The sequence below is a fragment of the Eumetopias jubatus genome, unplaced genomic scaffold, assembly GCF_037043125.1.
Source record: "Eumetopias jubatus isolate StellerSeaLion01/CBP00866 unplaced genomic scaffold, mEumJub1_p1.0 scaffold_1, whole genome shotgun sequence".
Classification (NCBI taxonomy): domain Eukaryota; kingdom Metazoa; phylum Chordata; class Mammalia; order Carnivora; family Otariidae; genus Eumetopias; species Eumetopias jubatus.
In genome coordinates this window covers 23,472,568-23,499,788 of record NW_028274807.1, presented here as the reverse complement: position 1 = coordinate 23,499,788, position 27,221 = coordinate 23,472,568, and the positions used below count along the sequence as shown (strand labels likewise).

At 38.2% G+C, this 27,221-nt stretch overlaps 1 protein-coding gene across 1 annotated transcript in view; it reads left to right on the top strand.

Annotated features, from left to right (window-relative positions):
* Positions 1 to 1,485: 1,485 nt before the first annotated feature.
* The window catches only part of NCAM2 (neural cell adhesion molecule 2), a 515,660-nt gene continuing 489,924 nt past the window's right edge, over positions 1,486 to 27,221 (top strand). The window contains exon 1 of the mRNA XM_028115862.2: positions 1,486 to 1,567. Within this exon, the coding sequence (XP_027971663.1) occupies positions 1,513 to 1,567 (55 nt within the window). The 5' untranslated portion in view covers positions 1,486 to 1,512. The remainder of the gene's footprint in view (positions 1,568 to 27,221) is intronic.

Here is a 27,221-nt window from a genome sequence, read left to right as displayed (position 1 = left end):
TCTACTTCTGCGTCCTCACTGATAAGGAAATGGCCAATGGTCTCGCGGGGTGTGAGGTGAAGCAGTTGATTATCCTAAGGAACCAGAACGAATGTGCAGATGAAAGGATCCATTGTCAGTTCCAGCCGGGCGCTCTGACCTAGGTCGACCGACCAGGGCCCTGGGGCCAGGGAGTCTGCCTCCTGCTCGCTCTTGCCGCAGGCTTGACATCGCACTCACAAACCTTTCTTAGCCACAGGAGAGATAATGATATGCCCCAACCTTCTGAGGAGAGTTAGTTCTGGGCGCTTGCCACGGCTCCATCACTCCAATTCACACGCGCGCACACGCAGGTGTGTGTACGGGTGGTGGGCTGGCTGGGGAAGAATCCCCGCGCAACTCATCTTTGTACCTTTCCAGGACCTCCCTCGTCGCACTCCTCGCGGGGACCTGGCCGCTGCTGTGCGCTGGGGACAGAAGGCAGAGCCCGCCGAGAGTGGCTAGGGGAGACTTTGGACTCGTCCAAGGACGCGGCTAACGCTGACAGCCGAGTTTAACGCAGCCCCTCCAACATCTCGCCCCCTCCCCAATCTCCCTTAAGTACCTGCTCTTAACGAAACTGGGTCGACGTAGATGAGAAACAGCATTCACATCTTTCTGCCTACCCTCTACAGCCGGAGGAGACAGGCAGTGTAGACACTAGAGGACAACTGCTTCCCCTCTACCGCGGCAGAGTGCAAAGCGTGGGAAGGGGGCAGACTGCTGAAGGGTTGAGCCACAGGGAAGGCCTGGGAGAGACAGAATCTTTCCCCTCCCACGCCCTTGGAGGAATTCAAGCGGCAGAATATACCGCCCGCATTCAGATTCCCCGCTCCCGCTAAATCCGCGCGCGCTTAGAGCCCGGGGCCGGGTGGCCGCCTGCAGCATCAGCTCAAGCTTCCGCGAAAGGGCCAGCGGCCGTGCAGGAACTTCAGGCTGCCCTCCCTCCTCGGCCCAGGGGCGTCCGCCAACGTGCGGGTCGCCGTCAGGCTAAGCGTGCGGTCGCCACTCGCAGACGTGCTCGCGCCAGCCCGATCAAGGCGGCCACTCCAGCTGGAGGAACCGGGAACCGAACCCGCTTCTCCGAGCTCGACTGCGGACGAATCCTGGGGCCGCGAGTCGCAAGAGAAGCAGCCGCTGTGCGGCGCGGAGGGATACACCTCGGCCGCGCCTCCCCTCCCCTCCCCGCGCCCCCGCCCCCGCCCCCGCCCCCGCCCCCGCCTCCGCCTCCCTCCCCGCCTGGCTGTGCTGCCGCCGCGGCGGCCGGTGCTGCTGGTGCTGCCGCCGCCGCCGCCGCCGCAGCTGCCTGGATATAGTGCGGCAAGGAGCGGAGCTTGCAGTCACTTTGCGAGGAGGAGCGCGCGGGCTGCGGGCGGCTGGGGCACCCCGGGAGCGGCGGCGGCTCTAGCTGAGGCGGCCGTGGCAGCGGAAGGTTCTCTCTCCAGGGCTGGACTTAATAACTTTGGAACTGTCCTCCAGTGTCACGTCCTGAACATGAGCCTCCTCCTCTCCTTCTACCTGCTCGGGTTGCTTGTCAGTAGCGGGCAAGGTAGGAGTGTGGTGCTTTATTGCATTTACTTTCCCTCCCCCTTCCACCCAACCAAGAGAGACAGAGAGAGATACAAGAAGAATTAAATGAAAGAACTAAAGTTATAGTTACTGTTGTTGTTATTTTCACTGTTTATTTTAGCTGCCACTAAAAATTATCTGTTCTGTGGAGACCCTTAAATAAGAGAAAATACAGAATTTGAGATTGGCATCAGTGAGCAGGAGATCAAGGCAAACTGCTTCTTTTTCTGGGATCTTGGCTTGCTCTGATTTTCATTACAAAAATTGGATGAGTATGTTGGTGTGTATTAACAGTTAAATATGTGAGGTTGAGGAAGGAAAGGGAACGACGATGTTTTACAGAAGCAGCAAAAACTATCAGCATTAAACTCGTTTGTGACATATCTCTCGTGTGCAAGAAATTCAGTTCTTAGAGACTCTTTTTTACCCCCTTTCCCAAGACCCCAATTCCTGACTAGGAAGTGAACGATGATGGTTTATTTCTATTGAAACTAAGAGAGGGGCCATGGATGTTGTGTGTAAGACGGCAAATAGATAAAACTAGGCATGTGTTGCAGTCATTCATTTTCAGCACCCCCCCACCCTTGTTAATACATCAAGGTTGAAAATTTTTATAGCGTCAGATTGTAATTACACCTGTAAGGGATATTTTAGCTTGTGGAGAACTGGTGAGATTTTTACCTCTTGAGAAAAAAAAATGAATAGCTTATTAAAATAACCTGAGAGAATTTGTGGAAGCTACCTCTGTTTATCTATATAGAGATAGATCTGAATTTATCTTGCTTTGTTTGGATAGTTCACGTTCACATAAAATATATTTATAATAAATGGAAGCATTTTCAACTGTCCAGACAAGTTTGGACATTTAATTGGGAACACAAAATGCTAAAACATGCATTGGTGGAAGTCTTTAAAGAAAAAGAAAATAGATGTAATTTTGTGACGTATGATAGTTGCATAGAATGTTATATTATTAGTATGGTGTGAAAATTGTTTTTTGAGAAAACATAAATTACAAGACAAGTTAAAATATCTCCACTATATTCAATTCTAAGCATTTTCTAGCCTCTTCTGTGTTGCTCATTTGGTCCAGCAGGGGGTGGTAGAACTCCATTTTAAACCCAGAAATGGTTGTTTCTGTTCTTCCACACTCCCTGGGTCCTTCTATCATTCTTCAGCAGGGCTTGACATTTTGGATATGAAGCCTTCCTTTCTCTGCCCTCACCTCCCTAAAGCTATATAGTGTTAGTGGCTGATGAAACATGATTGGATGCAGATTTTATGTTCAGAAATCAGAATGCAAAACTGAATGTTGCTATAGTTTATAAAGTGTCTTGGTAAGATGCCGCTCATTTCCCCTTAATAATATAGAGTATGCAAAATTTCAGTCATAGCAAAATTGCAGATATATCCATCTGAAGCTGGTATTAGCCCGGTTAATTTAATTACTATTATAGCAAGGATTAACATATACTTTATGCCCTACAGATATGCTGCTTTCATTTTTACAGAGCTGCTGATTATGTTTAACTGTTCATTTATAACATAGACAGGTATTAGTGAATCCTAAGAAGAAGTCCCTGAAAATTACAGTTAAAATACCACTGCAATTAACCGAGTGTAGCTAATGTGGAGTAAGATGGGGGCATAATAGAAAGCAAGTTTATGCAGACTTACGATTACATTGTGACTGGTTTGGAGAAGAAATATATCTCTGTGGTGGAGTCTGTGAATTTACATTTATAGACACTAAGTGTGTTGGAATTTGGGGGACAAAAGAGAAATCTAGGAATGTTTAAATATTATATACAGACACAATTTAATTTGGGTCTATATATGTGACATATCTGAAATTGTGATTCCCCTAATTTATAATTCACAGTGCAGGGTGATTGTAAAGAGGGGCTTTAAAACTAAAGCATGCATGAAAGGGAGCTTATATTCACTGTAATGAAACAGGGAAGGAGGAGAGCATCGTTCTACATATCTCTCTATCTAGTGCGATTTAAAAATGCCTGGCACTCATAGAGGCGTAAATGCATATTAGAAAGACCTAGCTTTTGTGAAACTGAACATATAGTATTTCTGTGCCATGTGTCCTAATGAAGTCGGAGATGGTGGGAAACAGCAATCCTGAACCTGGAGTCCAATTCTCTTATGCTAGTGTTTTGTCCTCCAATTAAGGATGAAGAAGCAAGTAGCAGACACACCACTGGAGCAGTTTTTGAAAAAAAGGGATCTAGTGTAACTCATAATTTTGTTTATTCTTTTATAAATGGGGCCATGGAAAAGCCTCCAGTTAGTGATCCCTGAGCTTGCCTTAGAAATACTAAAATCCCAGCTTGCTGATTTAGGTTTCCAACAATATACTTGCAGGGGATTTTATGAAGCATGATTGAAGCTATTGCTTTGGAAAGTGGTGTGCATTTAGACTGGGGAAAGGCAACGATGATGTATTCCCTTTTAAGTAGTCAAAACGTTTTGAACTGCAGCAGTTGAACAGCAGAAAATGACAGAAGTGAAAAACTGAGCAACTTAAGTGGATGCCAATACCATAATTAGCTAACGAGTTCTAATAGTTCCAACTTTCAACACAACATTATTGTTCTACTGTAGTGAGAGCCTTTTTTTATTATAGCAGAAATGCTTCTTTAAAAGCCTTTCATTTCCACTGCAAGATTAATATCTAATGAAGTAAGGCTGGGATTTAATTGTCAAGTCTGAATTTAGTTGTCAACCGAAAGGAGATTCTATAACTCTTAACTTCTGCAATTATTTTTCTTTGTATTCAGAACTTGGTCACAGTTTCTGTCATCATAAATCTCAAGTAATAACCTGAGTCTGTGATTCAAAGTGCATTTGATGTTTGGATCTATGTAAATCCCAATTCCCAAACTGTAATACGTATGGGCTGCTTTCCTGAAGCTTTAACGCTTTCTAAAATTATTGTCTTCTCCTTTTTAAAAATTACTCAAGTGTGATTATAATAAACATCTATTCCTGGATGCTTATATGTATGAAATAGAAGGATTTTTGTATGAAACTGTAAGGTAAGAACAGAGCTTTTCATCTCTTTTGCAATCCAGTTCAACCATACAGTTAGAACACTTGCCTAAGCCAAAATCTTGGGGAGAGGGAGGTGAATTGCCCAGTTAATTAGTTGAACTTAACAGGCATCTGCTTACATTTTCTCTCTTTGGCGAAGTGCTAGTAAGTCATCCTTCATTAGAGAAGTGTACCTTCTAAAAATAAAGCATGGGTTTGTGGGTGGGTGGGTGGGTGGGTGTGTGGGTGACTACTAGTTTCACTTTTACAGGACGTGTAGGTGTGTGGGTGACTACTAGTGTGTGGGTGACTGAGTTTCACTTCTCGGAGGCCAATGCCTTATCCATTAGGCGACTGGGGCTTCTTGAGTTTCACTTCTATAGGAAGGTCTCCACAAACCTGTCTTCAGTGTAGGCTGTTACACAAACAGCCTCTCTCAAGTACTTTTTAATCTACTCTGCTCTAATTCTTTGATGTCAGCCTCTTTAAAACGTTTCTATTGAATCAACTCCATATGCATTTGCACTTAGAGAAGATAGGCTGTGTGAATTAATATTGTTATTGTCAATGAACAACCCAGAGGATTTCCTTTCCTGCTTTATGTCAAAGGAGTTAAGCAGAGCATTTGGCCACTTTAGTTTCTCTAATGCTGAATTGGAGCCCAGGAGAAGAGCAAGAGGGGAAGGTGGTGGGCCCCCGGGGGTCCAGTGAGTCTTTTCAAGGACACAGTGGGCTAATGTTCTTCCAGAGGTAATGTCCCATTAGAGAAGCAATTAATGGAAGAAAATAACCTCATTCAGTACAAGAAGAAAGTCAAATTTCATATAATTTAGTAAATAAAATGGCTTTCTTTCAGACATAAAGCTAGTTTGTAATAGGACTGAGAAATGAGCTGTAGAAATTGACGCTGGTAACCAAGCCGAACAGTGTCATTTGTTTTTGTCTATTTCCTTGGGAGGCAGGAATGCAAATGGAAACAAGGTTGCCAATCAGAAGGCCCCAGAACTAGTCCTGCTGCTCTCTCTGGCTTTTGACATTTGGAAAATGACTTTAGTTTATCTGTTTTCAGGGTCACTCTCATAGCAGTGAACTTTTGAAAGCATGAAGAAAGTGTTTGATAAGTGGAAGCGCAAGTTTGAATTGCTTTTGTTTTTGTTTGTTTTTGTTTTGGTCCAGAATAAAATGAGTCCTCTGGGTGTTGTGCAAAATTAATTTAATAATTTTAATATTCTGATAAAGGGGATATCATTGTTCTTCAAGTTTTATTAATCTAGATTCTAAATTCCCTGTGCCCTTTATACCTCCCCAATTATATTGAAGATAGACCTATTTACAAGATTATAAAATAGTTTTAATTTTCCAAATTATTTTATGAGAACACTTTGAGATGCACCCAGTGCTTTTATGCTTTTATTAAATGTAATCTTCCTGAACTTCATAGAGCCAAGTTATCTTTAATTGTTCAGCAAATAAAAGTGCTTCTATATGGCACTATTTAAAATATTTTAATAACTTTTAACCATTTACATTGTTACAATTATAATAGTGCTGATTCCCAATGGCTCTCAGTGTACTTTCTGGTGTCACATATTCACTTGGGCCACTAACAATTCATCAACCATTACAAGGCATTTTTAGAAAGCTGTGATCGAATGAAACAGACTTGTCTGAATTTAAATAGTTAAGAGGTATGATAGGGAATTTTAAGAGTATTTACAAATGTAACGATCAACAGATGACAGTTTTAAGGATTTCAGGTCAGTTGGTCAGAATTTTCTTGGCTCCATTTTGTTATTAAAATTAGCAGGAAAGGGGAAAGAACACTGGATTTGAAATCAGAAGATTTAGACCATTAAGTCTCCTGACTCTGAAGAAGTAACTTAAACTCTCAAAGCCATCATGTGCTTATTTGAAAAATCTGACAAATATATCTGATAGTTGCTATACTGCCATGAGGAGCAATTGTGATTATTATGCCAGACGTATATTATGAATACAGACAAATCTGCCCATGGTTTAAAAACATTCCATTTATTCAATTTTTTTTTTTTTAAGTCATCGCAAACTTCTCTGTGAATAGGAATACATGGGGGGGAGATAATCTAATTCATTGATAGGGTGGCTTATTCATCATTTACTCGTTTATCAAACATTTATTGAATGCCTGTAGTGCCTCAGACACCTTATTCAGCAGCATTCCTAGGAATGGTTGTATAGGTTGTGTAATGAACAACTCCAGGGGGCGCCACTCATAGTCGTGGTGATAGAATACATATTTGTTTTCACAATTTTCCAGCAGATGGCAGTAAAAAGTCTTGAGGAATGGGTTTCTTAGTGTATCACAGATCTCTTTTATGGGCCAACACCAGGTTGATCTTAGTCGAGGAGAGGCTTAGGGTGGGCACACAATTAGGATTAAGTGATTTACTAAAGATCCAAATAGTAGCTAGAACTCTGGTCTCTAAACTCTTAATTCAGTTCCCTGAATACCAAACTTTTGCAGCAGTTTAAAAAAATTAACATTTCTGGGGTGCCTGGGTGGCTCAGTCCTTAAGCGTCTGCTTTTGGCTCAGGTCATGATCCCAGGGTCCTGGTATCGAGCCCTGCATCGGGCTCCCTGCTCAGCGGGAAGCCTGCTTCTCCCTCTCTCACTCCCCCTGCTTGTGTTCCTGCTCTTGCTTTCTCTCTGTCAAATAAATAAATAAAATATTTAAAAAAATTAACATTTCTTCAGCTCAAAGTAATGGTAATATTTAAATGTTATGTCATTTTGTCAGTGAATCAATTAACAAATACTTGTTCAGGCCTTACAATGATTTTAATGGCAGCATCTTGTAACCCTGTAGACCACTGGCTCAAAGTGCATTCACCTCCTTGTAACGAATGCTCAGCAAGAATCCAAGGGACTATTAACTATTCTATGGATGAAGAAATTGAGGTACAGAGGAATTACCTGATTTGCCTATATCAATTATAGTTAGGAGTTATCTGGAATTAGGATTAGATTTTCAGTGCCTACTTTTTAATGTGTTTAATGTATTCCTTTGAAAATTTGCATGTGTGTGGAGGGGTAGTGCATAGAATTCAATGTTGATAGTTGAGAAGGCAAAAAATGTAAAAGCCAAATAAGCATATGAGAGATCAGTTAACTGGTCAACAAAATGTTGCAAAATGAGAAAAGAGATATAATTAATTAAAAAAATTAAAGGGTCTAAATAAGCCCTTAGGAATTCAAAACCTAGAAAGAGCTAAAATTTGTTGAGTGTTTGCTAACTGCCAGGCTCTATTGTAAGTACTTTACATGTACTAAGTAGCTTAATATGTGCAACAGCCCTCTAATTACTAATTGTATTACTATTCCCCTTTTACACTTGAGGACTATGAGGCATAGAAAATTTAAATAACTGTCTAAGTTTGCACAGCCAGGAAACAAAGATGTGAACTCAGGACATGTACAAAGATTTGCCCTTTAACCAGGACTCCACCTTGCCGTTCACTGAAGCAGAAGGGGATTTAACATGGAAGATGGAGAAGATAAGACAAGGAGTTAACAACAGGTGAACACATTGTGAGAAAGGATGCTCCAAATGTTCAGAGGACAGAATAATTCAATTAATTAATTGAAGAGTTTGGAAAGGTGAGATGTTGGACTCGATTGTGGAAATATTGGTGGCACTGAGAGGCAGAAAGGCCTTGAGGTCAGGCTGAGCTTGACTCTGGTGTAGATCTTCAGGAGCCATTGTTTGGGCAGGAAAAGAACAAGATTTAGGTTTTGTTTTGTTTTTAAGTCTCCTGGCCATGCATGGGGTGGACCAGAGGGAAATGAAAAAGGAGTTGAGGGGTCATGTTATATGTTTCTCTGGAAAAATTATTGGATCTTAATAAGGCATTCGATTTGGGAAATTAGGAGGCAGGTGGTACCTGAAATTTCAAGCCTTTTTGACAGAAAGAATGGTTATCTTAATAGAAATAGGGAAATAGATAAATAAGACCACTTATTTTAGGTGAGAGGTGTTTTGTTTTTGTTTTGCTTGTTTGTAGTTTTCTACATTGATAGTTGAGTTTGAGGTATCCATGGGATGTCTAGATAGAAATGTCATCACTAACTTTGGAAAGGCCAACTGTTGATCTTTTCATTTCAGAATTTTTCTCCACTTTTATTTAACTTTGTTCTCTTATTCTTCCATCACTATTTGCTCTAATATTATTTGGTATGTGTGTGTCTGGAATTTTGAGTAAAATTTCAGAAGCATGTAGGTCAAATTCCTTTTATTATATATTCTTAATTCATTTTCACTGCTTATGCATAGCTTTGTTTTTCTTTTTTTGTTCTGGGGAAACAAAACATGAAGAAATAAGAAAATAAAAAGGAAATGAAAATAAACTAAAATTAAAAATTTTGATATGAAATATATAGAATTGGACATTTTTCTGTTAGTCTTCAGGGGAACTAATATTTTTGAGTGCCTACTGAATGCCAGGGAGCTGTGCTGGGCATTTTCACTCATTGTCTCATTTAATCCTGATAAAATCACCTTTGATAGATGATGTGTTAGGATCGAGAGTGTCGGATTGGCCTTGAGCTATTAAGTATGTTCTGTGGCTGACACCCAAAGTTGCAGCCAAAGTGCAGCGTACGCATTTAAGATACAATTCGGTTCCTTTGTTTGTGTATTTCTTTGATACAGGATTGGTTAATAGGGGGATGATGCAGGAACTGTGTTGTTCCATATATCACTTCTTCATCTCATTAATTTTGAAGTGATTAAGAGCAAGCTTTCTCACTATTAAAGAGAAAGCCTTAGCAATCTATGAAGATGTTAATGAAAAATATGAAAAATCAACTCAAGTGCTTTCTTTTACTGCAAGTATTTGTTTAGCAGTTTAAGAACCATTTTGATTTCCCATATATTATGTATCTGGAAATATTAAGAGTGCAGCTAAAAAAAAAACTGGAAAGTCACTTTCTCCTGTGTTAAAATGATGTATTTGTTTTTACTTTTTTAAAGGCTACACCCTGGATCATAGTTTTCATTTTAGAGTGAATGTCCTTCAGGCCTTGCATCTTGAAAGAAGATGCAAATGCTAGGTACAAGCATCAGTAAAGATTTAACTCTTCTAGTATTTTAATTAAGATCGTTATGGTTGTTGTTAGTACTTGGTTACACATTACTGTAGGTTTGGAATTTTCTGGCCTCTAATCCTGTCTTTTCGCATAAGCCATGATATTTTTTACTGCGTAATTTTGCAGGCACCAGCGTTTTTCAGGGAGGCAAATATGGTGTTAGCATAGAAATGCATGCCACCACTTGTAAAATAAACTGATGTAATAAAGCTAAGACTTACAGTAGAGTAGAGTACATCCTAATTTAAGAAAAGAAGCACACATATACTTTGTTCTAAGTATTAATGAGGATTGTGGACAGTTTTTCTAATGTTGTAACTTGTCCATTCTCAACCAGCTTTTTAATAACTTCAGTACTACTCTTTCTGATTGTTTTTATATTTATTGCCCTCCTTAATTTATCTCTGATTATTATTATCTATCAATGACAAATATTGAATATACCACCTGAGCAGAGCGGTTGCATATTTATATTATAGTGATAGCTTTGTGTCATTGATGAGAGAAATCTGAAACACACAGATTATGTGAAAATTAAAATATAACATGAAGTATATGCCATCATCTTTGTCAAAGTACTGATCAATGATATTGACCTGTTTTTTTTAATTTTCTTTATTACATAAACCATTTATAATTTTCTAATGTTTCTAATGCCAACTGAAATTAAGTACATTTTCAATCCTGTTCAATTCTTTTTCATACTCTTTATCACAGAATCACTGGCTTCACCCTACCTATTGTATAGATTATATACTACTATTTTAAACTAGGTTAAACTTTTGAATTATCAAAGGGTTGGAGTTACATTATAGAATTTAATGATTTTAAATGTACATATTATATAATGAGACGTACTAGTTAACAAAAACTTTGATGGTCAACTTAAATTTACCTTCTTGAAGTCCCACAATTATGCTGAAATGTAGATACTATTCCCGATTTAGAAAAGAGGAAAATGAACCTCGAAGATATCAAATTACTTGTCCAAGAAGAAACTCTTGAAAAATGGTTGGTTTAGAACTTGATATAAATATTTTATTCTAGATGCAGCATTTCTCCTATTGTAACATCTGTGCTTTTACAGAAATACATTTTATCCTATTAATGGAGCAATTCTCAGAAATAACTTTGTGGTACAGTAGATACTTTATGTTACTCTGCTCTTCAAAGTTAACTTTTGGACTGTGTTTACAGGATACATGCTGTTCATTTTAGAGGACTCCCTTTCACTTGACTTATTTGGGAATTCCTGACTTAGAACTGTCAGAATTCCCTTTTATTCACTTGCTGGATCCTGTTTTCTTAGCCCCGTGCTTGTTACTATGAACACCGAACACTTTTTCACCATTTCTAACATTCCCAGATTTGAGCCCTGTGTCAACACAGCTCATTTATTTTACATTTTTCCTAACTTTCTTTGCTCGGACAATTCCTATTATTTTTCTTCAAAACTCAGCTCAGCCATTTCATCACTGAAGACATTTTTCTTTCTCTCAACACATATACATACCCAGTCAATGTGTAAGACATTGAACATACAATCATAGATGGTAATATACCTGAATTCTGCATGTCAGACTACACTGTAACTGTATGTGACCTTCTGTGTGAACTCCCTCAGAGCAAGAATGCCTTTCCATGCTGGCTTGCCATTAAATACAATGCATTTGGTTAGGGAGTTCACTGTAAATTCATATGTGTATTCCTGAAACATAGTAGATGTTTAGTAAATATGTGCTAAATGAATATTTAAATATTACCCAGCAGGAGTAAAACAAACTATTTAAAAATATATTTAGTTTTGACTGTTGGGAATATATTATCTGTTGGTCTGGGTATTTGTTGTAATAATTTTGTTTATATCACTAGTGCACGTGATAGGCCTTCAATAAATATTTGAGTATTTGTAAAATAATCCAGTCAGAAGGAAAGAAAAGATGACCTGCCTTATCTCCTGCACTGAAAATAAATTAGACCAGGAATAAAGCAGACTTTTAAATCTTGCTATAAGATTTCTTCTTCTGAAGTCTTATCTGAGACATAGGAGACCATTATGTCATTTAGGTTATAAAGTCTTCAATACATAGAAATAAATGAGGGAGATATAATATGTTGATAATGGTATAATTGAACAGATTAGATAATGTCAATAGTAAATGCCTGATTTGTCAATAGAACAAATATTTAAAGTCCTCAGATATCAAGATAATCCCTGGGGTTAATTAAAAGTTGATTATTCAGTCAATGATTATTGGAAGCCAATTTTAAACTATATGTATAGGAAGACAAGCAAGATAAGAGTATTTTGCCTTATTTTTTCATAGGCACTTGGATTTTCTTTTTTTTAAAAAAGGAAATTCAGTTTAACCTAAAAACTTGCTTTCTTGTCTGGTAGCCATGTTTTGTCATGATTTTATGATGTTTTCCGTGTCTGACTTCAGTGGTAAGAGCATTTAAGTTAATTGGACAAAATACATTTTCAGATACTCCAGAATGTCTTTATCACCTATTTATTTGTCTGCCTTCCATTTATCCCCTAATGTTACTGGTATTGTGTATGCCACTTCTAACTTGAAACGCAGTTTGCAATTAGAGATATGACCACTGTTTTTGATTCATCCATTTTTTTACTTTCATTCCCCCCCCAAATTTCACGTAATGTATGATCACATCCATGTGAGTCATTTTGTTTCAGAGCCCGCTCATGAGCCCCATGCTAATGCATTTTACCTCTATGGGCATTGTGCGTGGTCTACAATTTAGCAACAAAATTCAGCACAGGTTATTGAAGGATATTATGTCATTCTCTGTACTTCACTGAAAACTTTCACAACCATATCCAAAATGGATAGGAAGTATTCAACTCTAGTATTCTCATGATATTTAAATAATACTTAGTACAGAATCTTGAGCAATTATGAAGTACCCTAAGTTACTAATGTATTTTCTCTTTCAAGTCCTTGTTCTGTTTCTATTGTATGAAACATTTTATTAAAAATACCCTCCATTCTACTCTGTGCATTAATAGAGATTATTTGGAGAAAGATGACTTCTTCAAGCAGAATGTCACTCCTTCTTGCTAGGAAAATCAAAGGATTAACCTTACTGACTATGGTGGGGCAGGGGTCTTGTTAAATTTCACTTGTCTCTTCCCATTTGGCTGCCTCTCAGCTCCTCATTTAAAAGTCTCCACATCTCAGGTGATGTACCTGCAAGTGGATTTATGATGGGAGAAGGGAAGTTGTCCTAAGAAGTGTAAATTGTCTTTGACTAATTGTGACTCCAGGACATATTCTGACTCAGCAGAAGGGCATGCAGGGAGCAAAGAATGAGAAAGAAAAGTAAATACTATTAGTAAAGATCAAGCACTGTTTTGTTTCTAGAGGGTGATGCATCAGCTAAAAGGTAAGGAGGGAAGGAGTGGTAGGGTAAGACTTTGAAGAGCTGGGATAAAGGGTGACAGTGATAAGCATGCAAGGGGAGAAGGAGATGCCCAACTAAAGAGAAAGGGACTCCAGACAACCTTGTGCCCTCAGGGAACAGCGTCTGTTTGTAAATATTTCATGAATTAATTGAATGAGGGAAGAGTCAGAGATAAACAAAGCAAGACACTAGTTACGGTGGTTAAGGACAGATTTTAATCAGTAATTTACCATATTGGGAAGGAAGGATATTACTATATTCAATAGGGTAAAGAGCCTAGTGTTGCTTTGTACAGAGATGACCAGGTGACCGGGTGTTTTTAAAGAGACAATGAAGAAATAGGGAGGGAGGTGTATGGGGGCTCAGTAGAGTCAGGGAAGTGAAAAAATTACAAAAAGTAGGAAGGGGTGGTTTGGTCTATTTGAAACCCACCTGAGTTTGTTAACTGGTGGTTATCAAAGTTAGGCTCCTACCCTCCCATAGAGATTAGAGATTGGGAGATAGGGGTCCTATCTTGAGGTGTGGACTTAAACAGGAAAGTCTTTTGGCAGCCTTGAGCTTTCTCAGGCACTTTAAGTCATCCCAGGGATGCAGCCTTGAGCTGTTAAAAATAATGTTAATGCTTCGTTCAAATCTTTATAGGTCAGGCTTGAGACCTAGTTGTGAAGAGAGCTCAGCGGAGCCTGGTTAGTTGGTAAAAGGGAGAATGTCAGAAAAAAAAAATCTGTCAGTCACCCTGCAGAGTACTTTCTTATGGGTTACCTCATTTTTATATTCACAACATATATGGGATTTCTGAAGTATTATTTTACAGATGAGGGAACTGAATTTCATAAAAGTTAAGTGGCATCTAATAAGTCAAGGACTTGAAATTCAAATTTAGTTAATATTTGGTTCTAAAACTTTACTCATTTTTCTGACTGAACCATGGTACCTTTGAAGCAGCAAGGGATAGCTGAAGGGAAAAAGGAAGTCCTGGGAGTAGCTTTAGTTTCAGGCTTTTACCACTCTTTCTGGCCATTTCTTTTGAATGGCTAAATCCTAGGTGAGTGACTACCAGTTAGCAAATGAGTAAATCTTTTAGGGACCTAAAACATTAATGAGCAGAGAGAACTAACAGGATTTAGAAATACTGGGTTCATGGTGGTTGCAAGGTGGGGCAGTTTGTCCAGGTTAGTGTAATTCATTAAGGACTATATAGCATTAATATTTAAATGTAAACTATATTTTTAAATGGCTTCTCTTATTGTAAAAACTGGAGTCATGAATAATTCAGTAAGTCATCAGTTTGTGGTTGACTTACTGAATACTTTCATTATGAAATTACATCAGTTTAGGATGCTTTTCGGGTCAAAGAAGGAAAGGATACATTTAGAAGGGCTTAAAAATAAAAATCTGTTATAGCATGTAAGAAATCATGTGGAGGCAGGTTGGGACTGCATGTTTCTCCTTGGCTTTTGCTATTTTTCCTTGACTTTATGGAAGAAAGTTGTCTGCAACAGTTTCATGTATCACGTTCTTCTACAATAAAATCTTAAGTTAGGAAAGATAAATATGTCACTGGCCTTGTATTACAAAAAAAGGATACATTCTCGTATATCATCCCACAGACTTCCCTCAGTTCTCATTGGCTAGAATTGTATCATTGAAACTCCCCTAAACTAATGGCTGGTGAGGAGAATGTTATCACCATGATTTCCCCTGACGAATCACCTCTTTTCTGTTTCTGAGGGGAAGGTCAGCCTCCCTTGAAGCGTCTGATTGCTCCATCAAATTCAGTGTTCATTTACTGAAGAACTAGGGAGAAGAAATAGGGTGCAGTGGGTGGTCAGGTGTGTCTGCCACAGAGATATTGAGAGGGCCCTTTTAGACAAAGAATGTAAACTATGTCAGAAGTCAATATTTATTAAGCACTTACGGTGTGCCATTTCAATGTACTTTGTATGTGTGATCTGATTTAATTCTTCAGACTTGTGAGGATGATTATGTTTTAGAGAAGAGGATGGGAACAGATTTTGAAGTGTTTGAATGACCTGTCAAACTCACAAAGCTACTCAGTGGCAGAGTTGGGATTGGAACCCCAGCTGGCTGGCAACAGAGTCCTCTTTCCCTGCCAGGTGGCTGTAAAAGGAAACTGTTAACATTGGGCATAGTTTTACTATTGTTAAGAGTTGAAGAATGGTAGGTAAGGATATTAACTTCCTTTGTGAACAGGGTATATCCTAGGAAGTCTCCTGAGAAAGCTGTTATATACTTGATATTATTTAATATCTGTGTTTACACATCTATTACTATCTTTTTCTTTTTAAATTTTACAGATAATGAAATTAAGAGAGAGTGTGATAAAACAGTTTACCCAAAGTCACATAGCTATGAAGTGGCCAAGGTGGGATTTGACTAAAGACTTACTTTGAATTTGAGGGCTTGAGTGCTTCCTGCCATACAGTGTTTGAAGACTGTTTGTATGTGTGGCGTGGCTGGGGTAAAAGATTTGGGGTAAAACAAATTATATAAACCTGACTGGTCTTCCAGAATCTTATGATATCAAAGAAGCTAATTTTTTAAAGGAAATATATTTCATTTTCATTGCTTTTTTCCCCCAAACTAGACAGGAGAATAATGTTCTCAAATTTAAGGGGGCCAAGGAAAAATATTCATTTGATTTCTGAAAGAGTTGGATGAAAAATAGAAATGGAGGCCAGGGTCTCCTTTAGAAAGAGAAGTGGAAACTGCAAACAAAGAATATTGGTTTGATATTGAGTGATGGGACAGGCTAAGTATTGAAATGAGTAAACTCACTAATCAGGGTGCTAATCTACTACATGCCGAGACCAAGATGTGAACCACACCAGTTCCTGGCCTCTAGATGGTTTCTTCCTGAGACTACACAGTGAATTAAAAGGCAGGATAGAGATTAAGATGCTTAGGGTATAAAACTCTGTGTGTGCTCTGTAATTACTTTTTCTTAGAAAGCTATTCTTCTTGGGCGCCTGGGTGGCTCAGTCGTTAAGCGTCTGCCTTCGGCTCAGGTCATGATCCCAGGGTCCTGGGATCGAGTCCCACATCGGGCTCCCTGCTCAGCAGGAAGCCTGCGTCTCCCTCTCCCACTCCCCCTGCTTGTGTTCCTGCTCTCGCTGTCTCTCTCTGTCCAATAAATAAATAAAATCTTTAAAAAAAAAAAAAAAGAGAAAGCTATTCTTCTTCTCCCCATCCCCCACCCCCATGCCAGGTACTCTCACCAGCACTGTTTTTATGAATGGCCAAATATATGAAATTATATATATATATATATATATATATATATATACACACATATATACATACATATATATGTGTATATATATATATATAGAATGGGGGGGCGTGTGTGTGTGTGTGTGTGTGTGTGTGTACACCTACGTATGCATCTGTGTATAAAAACCTTGGAAAATCATTCCATCATTCCATGCTGTGTCAAAATGCTTGATATATTTATTCCATTATTTTCATTAGGGCTGAAATTCATGAATATTTTAAGTGATTTGTTCTTTGCTGCTTTTTGCCTCTAAGAAGAAAATGTACTCCACGATAAAACATTGGACTTATTATTCACACTTAGTGTAACTGAAGACTAATTAGCTAGTGTTTAATTTCTCAAGACTACAAAATATCTGTTGTCTCTCTGTTATACAAAATGAACAGCTAAACAGCTCTCCCACCTTATTTTTTTAAACAAACTCCCAGCACACAAACATTCATAATTTATGATGTCTTCCATCGAAACATATTCCCTGAATATAGATAAAATCAGCATTTGGAGCATGGATGCTTTGGTTCCAGCTCAGGGACTGTGATTGAAATGCATGTACATGCTTGAAAAATTCTTCATTTTCATTTTGCCCAATTTGTAACTGCAGACATGAAGGCTGCTAAGTTTCTAGCAGTGTTATGCTCTCTTTTACATTGCACTGTACAACTGAGTTATAACATTTGTTTCAAAGCTGCTGAACAAATTGTTTAACATATTTGTAATATCACAATAAGGATTGGATCATAAAATGTAGATACACATTCTCTTGTATCTGTGTTTGATTGTCATGTCCCTTTTGAGGATTACTAAGTAGATAATCTGCTTCTATTTCTGATGACAGAGAACAAATTCATTTGTGTAAAGAGCTTTTGTGAGATATGTTGCTAATGTTTTTCATATAAAACATTTCTGTATTTGCAGGTATTCAAGACAACTGAGTTTACTTATTTGCAGCCAAGTAATAGTGTTCAAATTAAATAGTGTCTATTCACTTTATCATTGACTGGTTTATGGTTTTATGGAGATAAAAGTGTTTTGAGAAGAGCTTTCCTTTTTCAATAATGGCATTGAATTGTCCCATTTTAAAAGATGTCTTTGATATTCTTTTAGTCCTTATGGTTTGGTGACACCAGTCAAAATTGTTTCTAAAGTGTTCAGAATTCACATCGCGTGGCTGGTTGTTGAAGCGTTCTGCCTGAATGATTGGGTACTAAATGAATTTGTGCCAGCACATGGCAGTTCCAGCCATTGAGGCCAATGGCTGGTTAGTGCTGGGGCAAAACTCTTTCCCATGCACAAGTTGGTAGTGGTTTCCTGCGAATAAATTTGGATCCTGTGGCCCAAATGATGTCTTCAAGAAATAACTCAACATCTGTGTTTTATTTCCAGCTCTGTTCCATACTCAGTGAAGCCCAGATCACTACTTAGAGCTAAATATCTTTACATTCCCTTTAGCGTCAAAGCAAAAGTTTTGTTAATTTTACTTGCAAACATTTTTACTTTGATTTGTGGGCATGCAAATGCTTTGAGCCCTCAAAATATTCTTTCATGTCAGAGGCTGTGTGATGATGGTGAAGAGCACAGAGTCTGAACTCTGGCAAATTTGAATTCAAATCCTGTCCACCCACTTGCTTAATGAGAGATCACAAACAAATGATTCACTTCTCTATTCCTTAATATTCTCATCTGTAAAATGGGGATAATAATAGCACTACTTACATAGTAAGTGTTCAATTAATATTAGCTATCATTATTAATATTACTCTAAAGCCAAGGTATAATTACATATTTTTTTATAATTTGTTAACCAGCCTTCCTTAAAAGGCTTCTAAAGAGTTTGGCTCTGTGGAAAACAATGCTGTGGTAAGATGTCAGATTTTTTTTTTTTTGAGGTGATTATTAGTTTTGGAGAACTGTGTTATCACTGCACCACTGATTACATTCTATTTAGTTTTCCCACATATTGTGAAGGGTGGATGGCAGCTGGTAAGGTTGGCATTTGGGACCTTTATGGTTTCTGGGGTATCTGCTTTTCTTTGTTAGCTGTTTGCTATCATGGTGCAGGGCATCACAACTGAGGCAGAACGGAATTAAGGATAATTACACCATTTATTATGTGACCAACTAAGAACTGTTTAAATTCTGAATCTAGTGCCAAGTTCTGTCTCGCTCTCAAGGACTTTCCTCCTCTTCCAATAACCCTCGTCAGACTTGTGTCTGGGTTTAGGAGAAGCTTATTGTCCTTGTTTGTTTCTCTACTCTTATCCTTCCTTAATTCGAATGTGGCTCTTGGTTCTGCCTGGAATTTGGGCAGTATCTGTACTACTGACTGTTGGTTTGCCATCTGGCCCATATCATGGCGGGGGGGGGTAGGCAAGAAGAGACTAAAGAAAGAGGCAGATTGGTAGGTGTCAGGGTTAATAAATTTACAGACAAGGCTTATCTTGAGTGCCCACAGACAGTAGATCTCTGCACCTACTGGCCACAATCTTGAAAGTTTATATAGAGGCCTTAACTGGGTGCAGTCACGTGTACCAACCAGATGGTTTTGCCAACACATTGTTCTCTTAAGGATGCATACTTGAAAATGGCTCCCATTGTGGGAACGGTTGGCATAGTGCACTAAGGCCTGGTGAGGGGGTGAGGAGCCTCCATTTGCCTATGTCCAGCTCATGGGTCAGCTGGCGGTCATGTCCTCTTGATGACCTCCTCCAACACTGATGTTTCATACAGTCTGTTTCCACAGGATGATCAATGCGGGTGGTTCCCACACTACTGAATAAGGCTCCACCTCAGCTCCCATTGACCCTGATATGCCCAGAGGCTTAACATTAGCAGTTCCTCTCTTATGACCTAGCTAGTGGTAACCCTCCCCCCCCCACCATCTCCTATCTGCTGGGATTTCTGGTTTATTTAATTAAGCTTTAGTGATCTTCAACATCCCCTTCTCTGGCCAAGGTGGCTCAGTGACAATATATTCTCCTCTAATATTTGCATCATAATAAAGGAATTACAGGAACACTTGTTAAATCTCTTGCACACTGCAGTAGAGTTAGTGAAGACTTAGGGGAGGAGCATACCTTGGGCCCTCTGGGGCCAACTAACCTTCCCAATCTTTGTTCCTTATTGTAATCAGTCATGCCAATGCCCTTTGCATGCTTGCAGATAGAAAACAAAGAAAAAGCCCTGTTCTGCTCTCAAATCTCTGAGTGGTGATAGTAGTAGACATTATGGTGGTAGAGATGGTAGGGCAATTTGCCCAGTTGCCTTCTGGGCCCCGTCAAGAATGACAACACAAAAAAGGAAAAGGTAACTCTCTGACACTGGACAATCACCTGTTTTCATCATTCCCAACAACTAGTTGCCGTTCGTTTTTTAGGGAATGGGGAACTGTCCTTAGAGCAGGTGCACTCTTCCTTCTCTGTGGATCATGTTTTATAACCTCTTTGCTCTGAGTCATCCGTTACTGATATTAAAAGGGACACTTGTTATGAAAATACTCTTTTCTTTCAGGTGCCTGGATTTTAATTCTAAAATCCTAGCATTCAAAGCTACCCATTCTACCATGCTCTACTTAAAAGTGCCATTTGAAAATCAAAGCTAGGAGTGACACGTTGGCTCTCCACTCCTGCACTCCCTGTCAAGGGCGCCTGGGTGGCTTAGATGGTTAAGCGTCTGTCTTCCGCTCAGGTCATGATCCCAGGGTCCTGGGATCGAGTCCCGCATCAGGCTCCCTGCTAGGCGGGGAGCCTTCTTCTCCCTCTGCCTCTCCCTCTCTCTCTCTCTGACTCTCATGAATAAATAAATAAAACATTAAAAAAAAAAAAAAAAAGGGCTGGATGGCTTAACGGACCGAGTGCAAAGTCCCGGGCAGCAGGTTCAGAAAGCTGCAAGATGATGAAGACTCTGGGGTGTAGACATATCAGAAGGAAATGGAAACATGAAAGGGGCAATGAGCAAATTGTGATCATTATGTTTACATAAAGTAGAAGGATTGATTTGATCCCCAACTAAAAGTCCCAGAATAATTTTCTAGAGGTAGTTTTTAGGCCCTTCATAAGATGGCAGTTTTGAATTCTTTCAGTTTATCATATAAAATGAAGCTCAGACCCTGCTTTATTTTTGAAACCTTTCTTAGTCATTCCAAATTACCTTTCTCTCTTATAAACCACTGGAATATAGATTAGTACTGCCCGTTTATAATCTCATATAGTCCTGGGTTGTAAAGTGTTTTATTTGTTTTAATTTTTATTTATTTTTTTAAAGATTTTATTTATTTATTTGAGAGAAAGAATGAGAGAGAGAGAGAGCATGAGAGGGGGTTGGGTCAGAGGAAGAAGCAGACTCCCTGCCGAGCAGGGAGCCGGATGCGGGACTCCATCCCCAGACTCCAGGATCATGACCTGAGCCGAAGGCAGTCGCTTAACCAACTGAGCCACCCAGGCACCCTGTAAAGTGTTTTAATTTCACTAATCTTGTCTTCTAAATCAGATTCTAAAACAAAGGCTTTGTGTTATGTGATTCACTTAGTGGATGCTCAGTAAAGAGCTGTTGAAAAAAAATAAATGAACGATGCTCTTACAGTGCTATTTATATTTATTATAAAAGAGATTTAAACTGTGACAAAAGAAATTTGTGTTAAATAAAAAAGATAAGTATCTGGCTGTGAGGACTCATAGATTAGCACATCTTACTGATAAATGTTATAGAATATTTGCTCTTTTTTTTTTTTTTAAAGATTTTATTTATTTGACAGAGAGAGACACAGCGAGAGAGGGAACACAAGCAGAGGACTGTGAGAGGGAGAAGCAGGCTTCCCACGGAGCAGGGAGCCCGATGCGGGGCTCGATCCCAGGACCCTGGGATCATGACCCGAGCCGAAGGCAGACGCTTAATGACTGAGCCACCCAGGCGCCCCATAAAAGAGTATTTTTTAAAAAGATAAATATACATATAATTCAAGATTTATAAATATATACATCGCCTCCAAAAAATATATATCCATCGCCTCCAAAAACAACAACAACAAAAGATTTATTGATTCATTTTAGAGAAAGAGAGCATAAGCGGGTAGAGGGGTAGAGGGAGAAAGAGAAGAGAGAATCCTCAAGCGAACTCCCTGCTGAGTGCAGAGCACCAAGATCATGACCTGAGCCGAAATCAGGGATCAGCCACTACTGAGCCACGCAGGTGCCCCAAACATAAGTCTTTATCTGATTAGAACAGTTTTGGTGGAAATATAAATTAAATAATCAAAGTTGTCCTAAGTTCTCTGAAAATATATACTTAAATATCAAACTTATGTGTTTTTCCTTCATATCAATTCACTAGTTTGAGTTAGCAATTTAATAAGGAATATTTACACTTCCTTCTCAGTGATCTCTCTTACAAATTTTTAGAGAAGAGAGCAAGTAAGTATAATAGTCAGAAACCCAGAAGCTTATCTTCTGGTAAATACTTTAGTTACTTATGTGCATTCCCTACCTACCTAAATTTCTTTTTTTTTTCCCCTGACTCTTAATATTCCATAGCAAAAGTCTATTTCACTTATAAAAAATATGGAATGACTTTTCAAAAATGGCACCACCCAGATAAATATTTGAATTATTTTGTTAAACTTAAAACTATTATATTAGTAATACATCCAAGTTAATTCGTTCTGACTACTAAATGTGTCCAAAGAATACTCTAACATCTATGTTTTGAAATGTCAAAACTCTTATCTCTTTTCAGTTTAATTTTAACAGGAAAAAGGTCAGAAGTTAGAAGTGATTTGTATATAAATATATATCTTACAATAATTAAATAAGCAAAACTGCCAATAACAGAGGCACACTAAAAGTTAAAGTAGGAGAAATTAGCCATCCTAAAAATGTCTGTGATTTAAAATAAAATATTCCTGGGCGCCTGGGTGGCTCAGTTGGTTAAGCGACTGCCTTCGGCTCAGGTCATGATCCTGGAGTCCTGGGATCGAGTCCCGCATCGGGCTCCCTGCTCAGCGGGGAGTCTGCTTCTCCCTCTGACCCTCCCCCCTCTCATGTACTCTCTCTCTCTCTCTCATTCTCGTTCTCTCAAATAAATAAATAAATCTTTAAAAAAAATAAAATGTGTTAGGATTTATAACCTGCACATGTGAAAATTTATCTGTGGTCACACTGTAAAAGATATACATACAACAGTACTCCTAAAAACCTAAATAAGAACATGAGAGGCAATAGCATAAAAATCAAAACTAGCTATGTTAGTGTATTTAAAGTTACATTTAATTTAGAGTTTTCTGGGTACAGGAGAAAATAGGATATGTAATTTTTATTATCAAATTATCAAATTATACCATACTGTTTATCCAGAAGGAAGATTAAAATTGATTTAATGTGTGACTTCTGATGTCAGATAGTTTTAAACAGTTTAGTAGATGATGACTCCCATACTAATTTTAGGAAAGATCCAGATATTTTTTAATAGTCCCATTTCATATAGCCATCCTTGGAAAGAGCTTAGGGCAGAGCAGATTGTATTCATCTATATCATTTTTTTTATGTAGTGTTCAGTGATTTATTAGTTGCATATAACACCCAGTGCTCATCATATCAGGTGCCCTCCTTAATACCCATCACCTGGTTACCCCATCTCCCATCCCCCGCCTCCCTGTAACCCTCAGTTTGGTTCCCGGAGTCCAGAGTCTCTCAGGGTTTGTCTCCCTCTCTGATTTCTTCCCATTCAGGTTTCCCTTCCTTCCCCTGTGGTCCTCCTTATGTTCCACATATGAGTGAAACCATATGATAATTCTCTTTCTCTGCTTGCTTTATTCCACTTAGCATAATTCCCTCCAGTTCCATCCATGTTAATGCAAATGGTGGGTATTCATCCTTTCTGATGGCTGAGTGGTATTTATGAACCACATTTTCTTTATCCATCCATCTGTTGAAGGTCATCTCGGCTCCTTCCACAGTTTGGCTATCGTGGACATTACTGCTATGAACATTGGGGTGCATGTGCCCCTTCTTTTCACTACATTTGTGTCTTTGGGGTAAATACCTAGTAGTGCAATTGCTGGGTTGTAGGGTAGCTCTATTTTTAACATCTTGAGGAACCTCCACAGTATTTTCCAGAGTGGCTCTACCAGCTTGCATTCCCACCAACAGTGTAAGAGTGTTCCCCTTTTTCCACATCCTTGTCAGCACTTGTTTCCTGTCTTGTTAATTTTGGCCATTCTGACTGGTATAAGGTGGTATCTCATTGTGGTTTTGATTTGTATTTCCCTGATGGCTGATTATGTTGAACATTTTTTCATGTGCCTGTTAGCCATTTGTATGTCTTCTTTGGAGAAGTGTCTGTTCATGTCTTCTGCACATTTATGGACTGGATTATTTGTTTTTTGGGTGTTGAGTTTGAGAAGTTCCTTCTGGGTCTTGGATACCAGCCCTTTATCCATAATGTCATTTGCAAATATCTTCTCCCATTCCATGGGTTGCCTCTTAGTTTTGTTGACTGTTTCCTTTGCTGTGCAAAAGCTTTTTATGTTGATGAAGTACCAAAAGCTCATTTTTGCTTTTGTTTCCCTAGCCTTTAGAGACGTGTCTTGAAAAAAGTCTCTGTGGCCAGTGTTGAAGAGGTTACTGTCCATATTCTCCTCTAGGATTTTGATGGATTCCTGTCTTACATTTAGATCTTTCATACATTTTGAGGTTATCTTTGTATGTGATGTAAGAAAATGGTCCAGGACTCCACCCCCAAGTTACTAGAACTCATAAAGCAATTCAGCAACATGGCAGGATACAAAATCAATGCACAGAAATCAGTTGTATTTCTATACACTAATAATGTGACTGAAGAAATCTATATCATTTGTATATATATACTATAAATCAAAGAGATAAGTATTGTTTATTGTTTATTGTTTAGTTTATATTTTTAGACAGTTCAGTGATACTAGATTTTTTACATTCAAGCAAGGTGTTAACACATAAGTTTGAGTGATGAATAATGAAAAGAAAAATTCACAAATGTATTTTTTAGAATTGGCCTTGTATATCTTGTACTCATTCCTATTTGTCAAATCCTTACAGCCATTGAAGCCTATGGGTAATAAAAATATATATAAGCCCTGGATCATTTTCTCAAGGGATTTACCATCTAGTAGCATCAGTAATAATACACTTATTCCCAAAGCAATAGTACAAAGAATATGTGCTATTTCCATATACGTGACAAAATGTGATATCAACCTGTGAATGCAATTTGATTATATGGTGTCCACCAAGTGCTGAGAATTTGATTGAAACAACACAGTGCAATGAAACTCTGCCTCAGGAAGAACCATAAAATCAACCAGTTTTATTCTGCCACCCACATACCAGTTCCTTTATGGTACCATTATTGCTGGGGTCAGGCACCTTGCTTTTTGCTCATGCACTTCTCCCTGGAGCAAAGAAGATGGTTAGGTTTTGTGTTTTCCAATAATTCCTATTAAAAACAGAGCAACTTGAGATATTTATTTATAAGAGAAAGAGTTGCAAATTATTTTAATCAACAATCTAATTTTACAAAGGAAAAGGAAAAAAAAATCCCTTAAAGGGATAAATGACTTTTTCAATTATCGACAGCTAGCAAGTAGCATGGCTTGATCTAACTTGACTTTCAACTTAAGTAGAAAAATTTTCAGTAGTTCATATTATGGAAAAAAAATGTGTTTGGCCAAAATTTCATGTGCTTTTAATAATTATTTTAAATGTGCCAGGTTGTTTCCTGTGTTTTATCCAAATATCTATTACAGTCTTTTATTCCAAAGGGATAATACCTTTATATCAGAGAAGACATTTCCAGGATACTGAGTATCCCACTGTTTCTTTAATATTTTGTGATTAATCGGAGGAATTCAATTCCTATCTTTTTAAATACTAAAATCACTGTTAATAAAAGTAAGAGTCTTTATTGCATTTAAAGTAAGTGTGTTAATTTTACTTGGAATCAGACCAGTCTATTTTATCTTCCAGGAATTTATTCTGTGATGTAAATGTTTATTTTCTCACAAAGAGGGGACATTTTAAGAGAAAAATGATAGAAATACGGCCACACTTCCAGGGCAGAGAAAGCCGTGTTGGTAGCCAATGAACTGGGTATACTAGAAGTGTGAGTTGTTGTGAATCAAAGTGAGAGAGTAGGTCAAGAGGGAACTGATTTGTGAAGTGTACCCAGGAGTATATATGAAGTCTTGGCCAAAGAGTGCTGAGTAAATTGATGTCTTTGGACAAATTATGTGAAGATAGAGTTGAGTAAGTTCAAGGACAGTCATTATTATATATTAAATTGTGAATGATAACAAGAGACTGGGAATAACGCAAGCCATTTTCTGTGGTAGAGTCATTTAAAAGATTAAAGTCCAGAAATCAGTTTACTGAGAGCATTGAGAACTTCGAAAATGTTGGTGTAACATGGACTCATCCTGAAAACATGGTGATGGTGGTTAAGAGGGACTAATGCAATGCTTGGAAGTAAGCCAAGTTCAGGCTAACCATTTCCTAACATTGTGTTAAAGGCAAACAGAAGAATACTTACCTGGAGATAGCTAGTGTTTGTTTCAAAAAAGCAGGTTGGAGAAATGTTCAAAAACATTTTGAAGTTTGAAATTAAATGCTCAGAATGGAAAGTTCTTTTGAAATCTTGGGAAATCCAAGATCAGAGCACCAGCAGATTCAGTGTCTGGTGAGAGCCCACTTCCTAGTTCATTGATAGGGGTCTTCCTGCTGTGTCCTCATTGTTAGAAGGGTCTAGGAAGCTCACTTCAGCCTTTCATTAGGGCACTAATCCTATTAATGAGCGCTCCACCCTCATGATCTAATCATGTCCCAAAGGTCTCACCTCCTAAGCTCATCACATTGGGGGTTAGGATTTCAACATATAAATTTGAGGCAGAGGGCGCTGGGGGAGGGCCACAAACATTTATTCTATAGCCGTGTTTAACCATGACAACTTCTTATTCCCTGAGTCCTGTTTTTTGTTTTTGTTTTTTTTTTAATTGACCAGAGGCATCTGGGGTATTACTGTATATTTTCCATTATTAGTTAATGTGAGTTCCCTTATGTATTTACTTACTTTAAGACATTTTTGGAGAATCAAGTGTTTACCAAGTCATTTTGATAAGCAGTGTGATATAAATTAGTTTATAGAGATGAATAAAACTTTTGTCTTTCCCCTCAGGAATCTTTAAATTTTCAATAGAGAAAACACTTAAGCAAACAGTTCTAATAAATTACTCTAATTATAGCCAAACTCTCAAATATGGAAACCATTTTTGAACATGAAATAATACTGAAACATAATTTTATCATATTATTTGACTAGTCTGCTTTCAATTTTAGAATTATTTCTTCAAGTGTGGCAATGAGAATGTAACTTTATTTCAAGCTTTATATCAAGGGAAGAACTGTGAATAAAAATTTTCTAGTTTAACACATATAGTGAGTTCACATTACAGATGTGTCACATTGCAAATGTGTCAAAAAATGGACACGTTGTTTGAGCCCTCTACACTTCCTTTTAATCACTCAGGAGCATATCCTATGTTATGTACATTACTTCCCTAGTTATTCCAATAATTTTAATACACCAAAGTGAGTTCTGAATATGAATACATAATTCTTTATGATGCCCTTTTCTCTGAATTGTATTTATTTCTTAAGTTTCTAGAGTGAAAAAGGTTGTTAAAATATCTCTTATTTTAAGGGGGGGATGGGTTAGCCTGGTGAT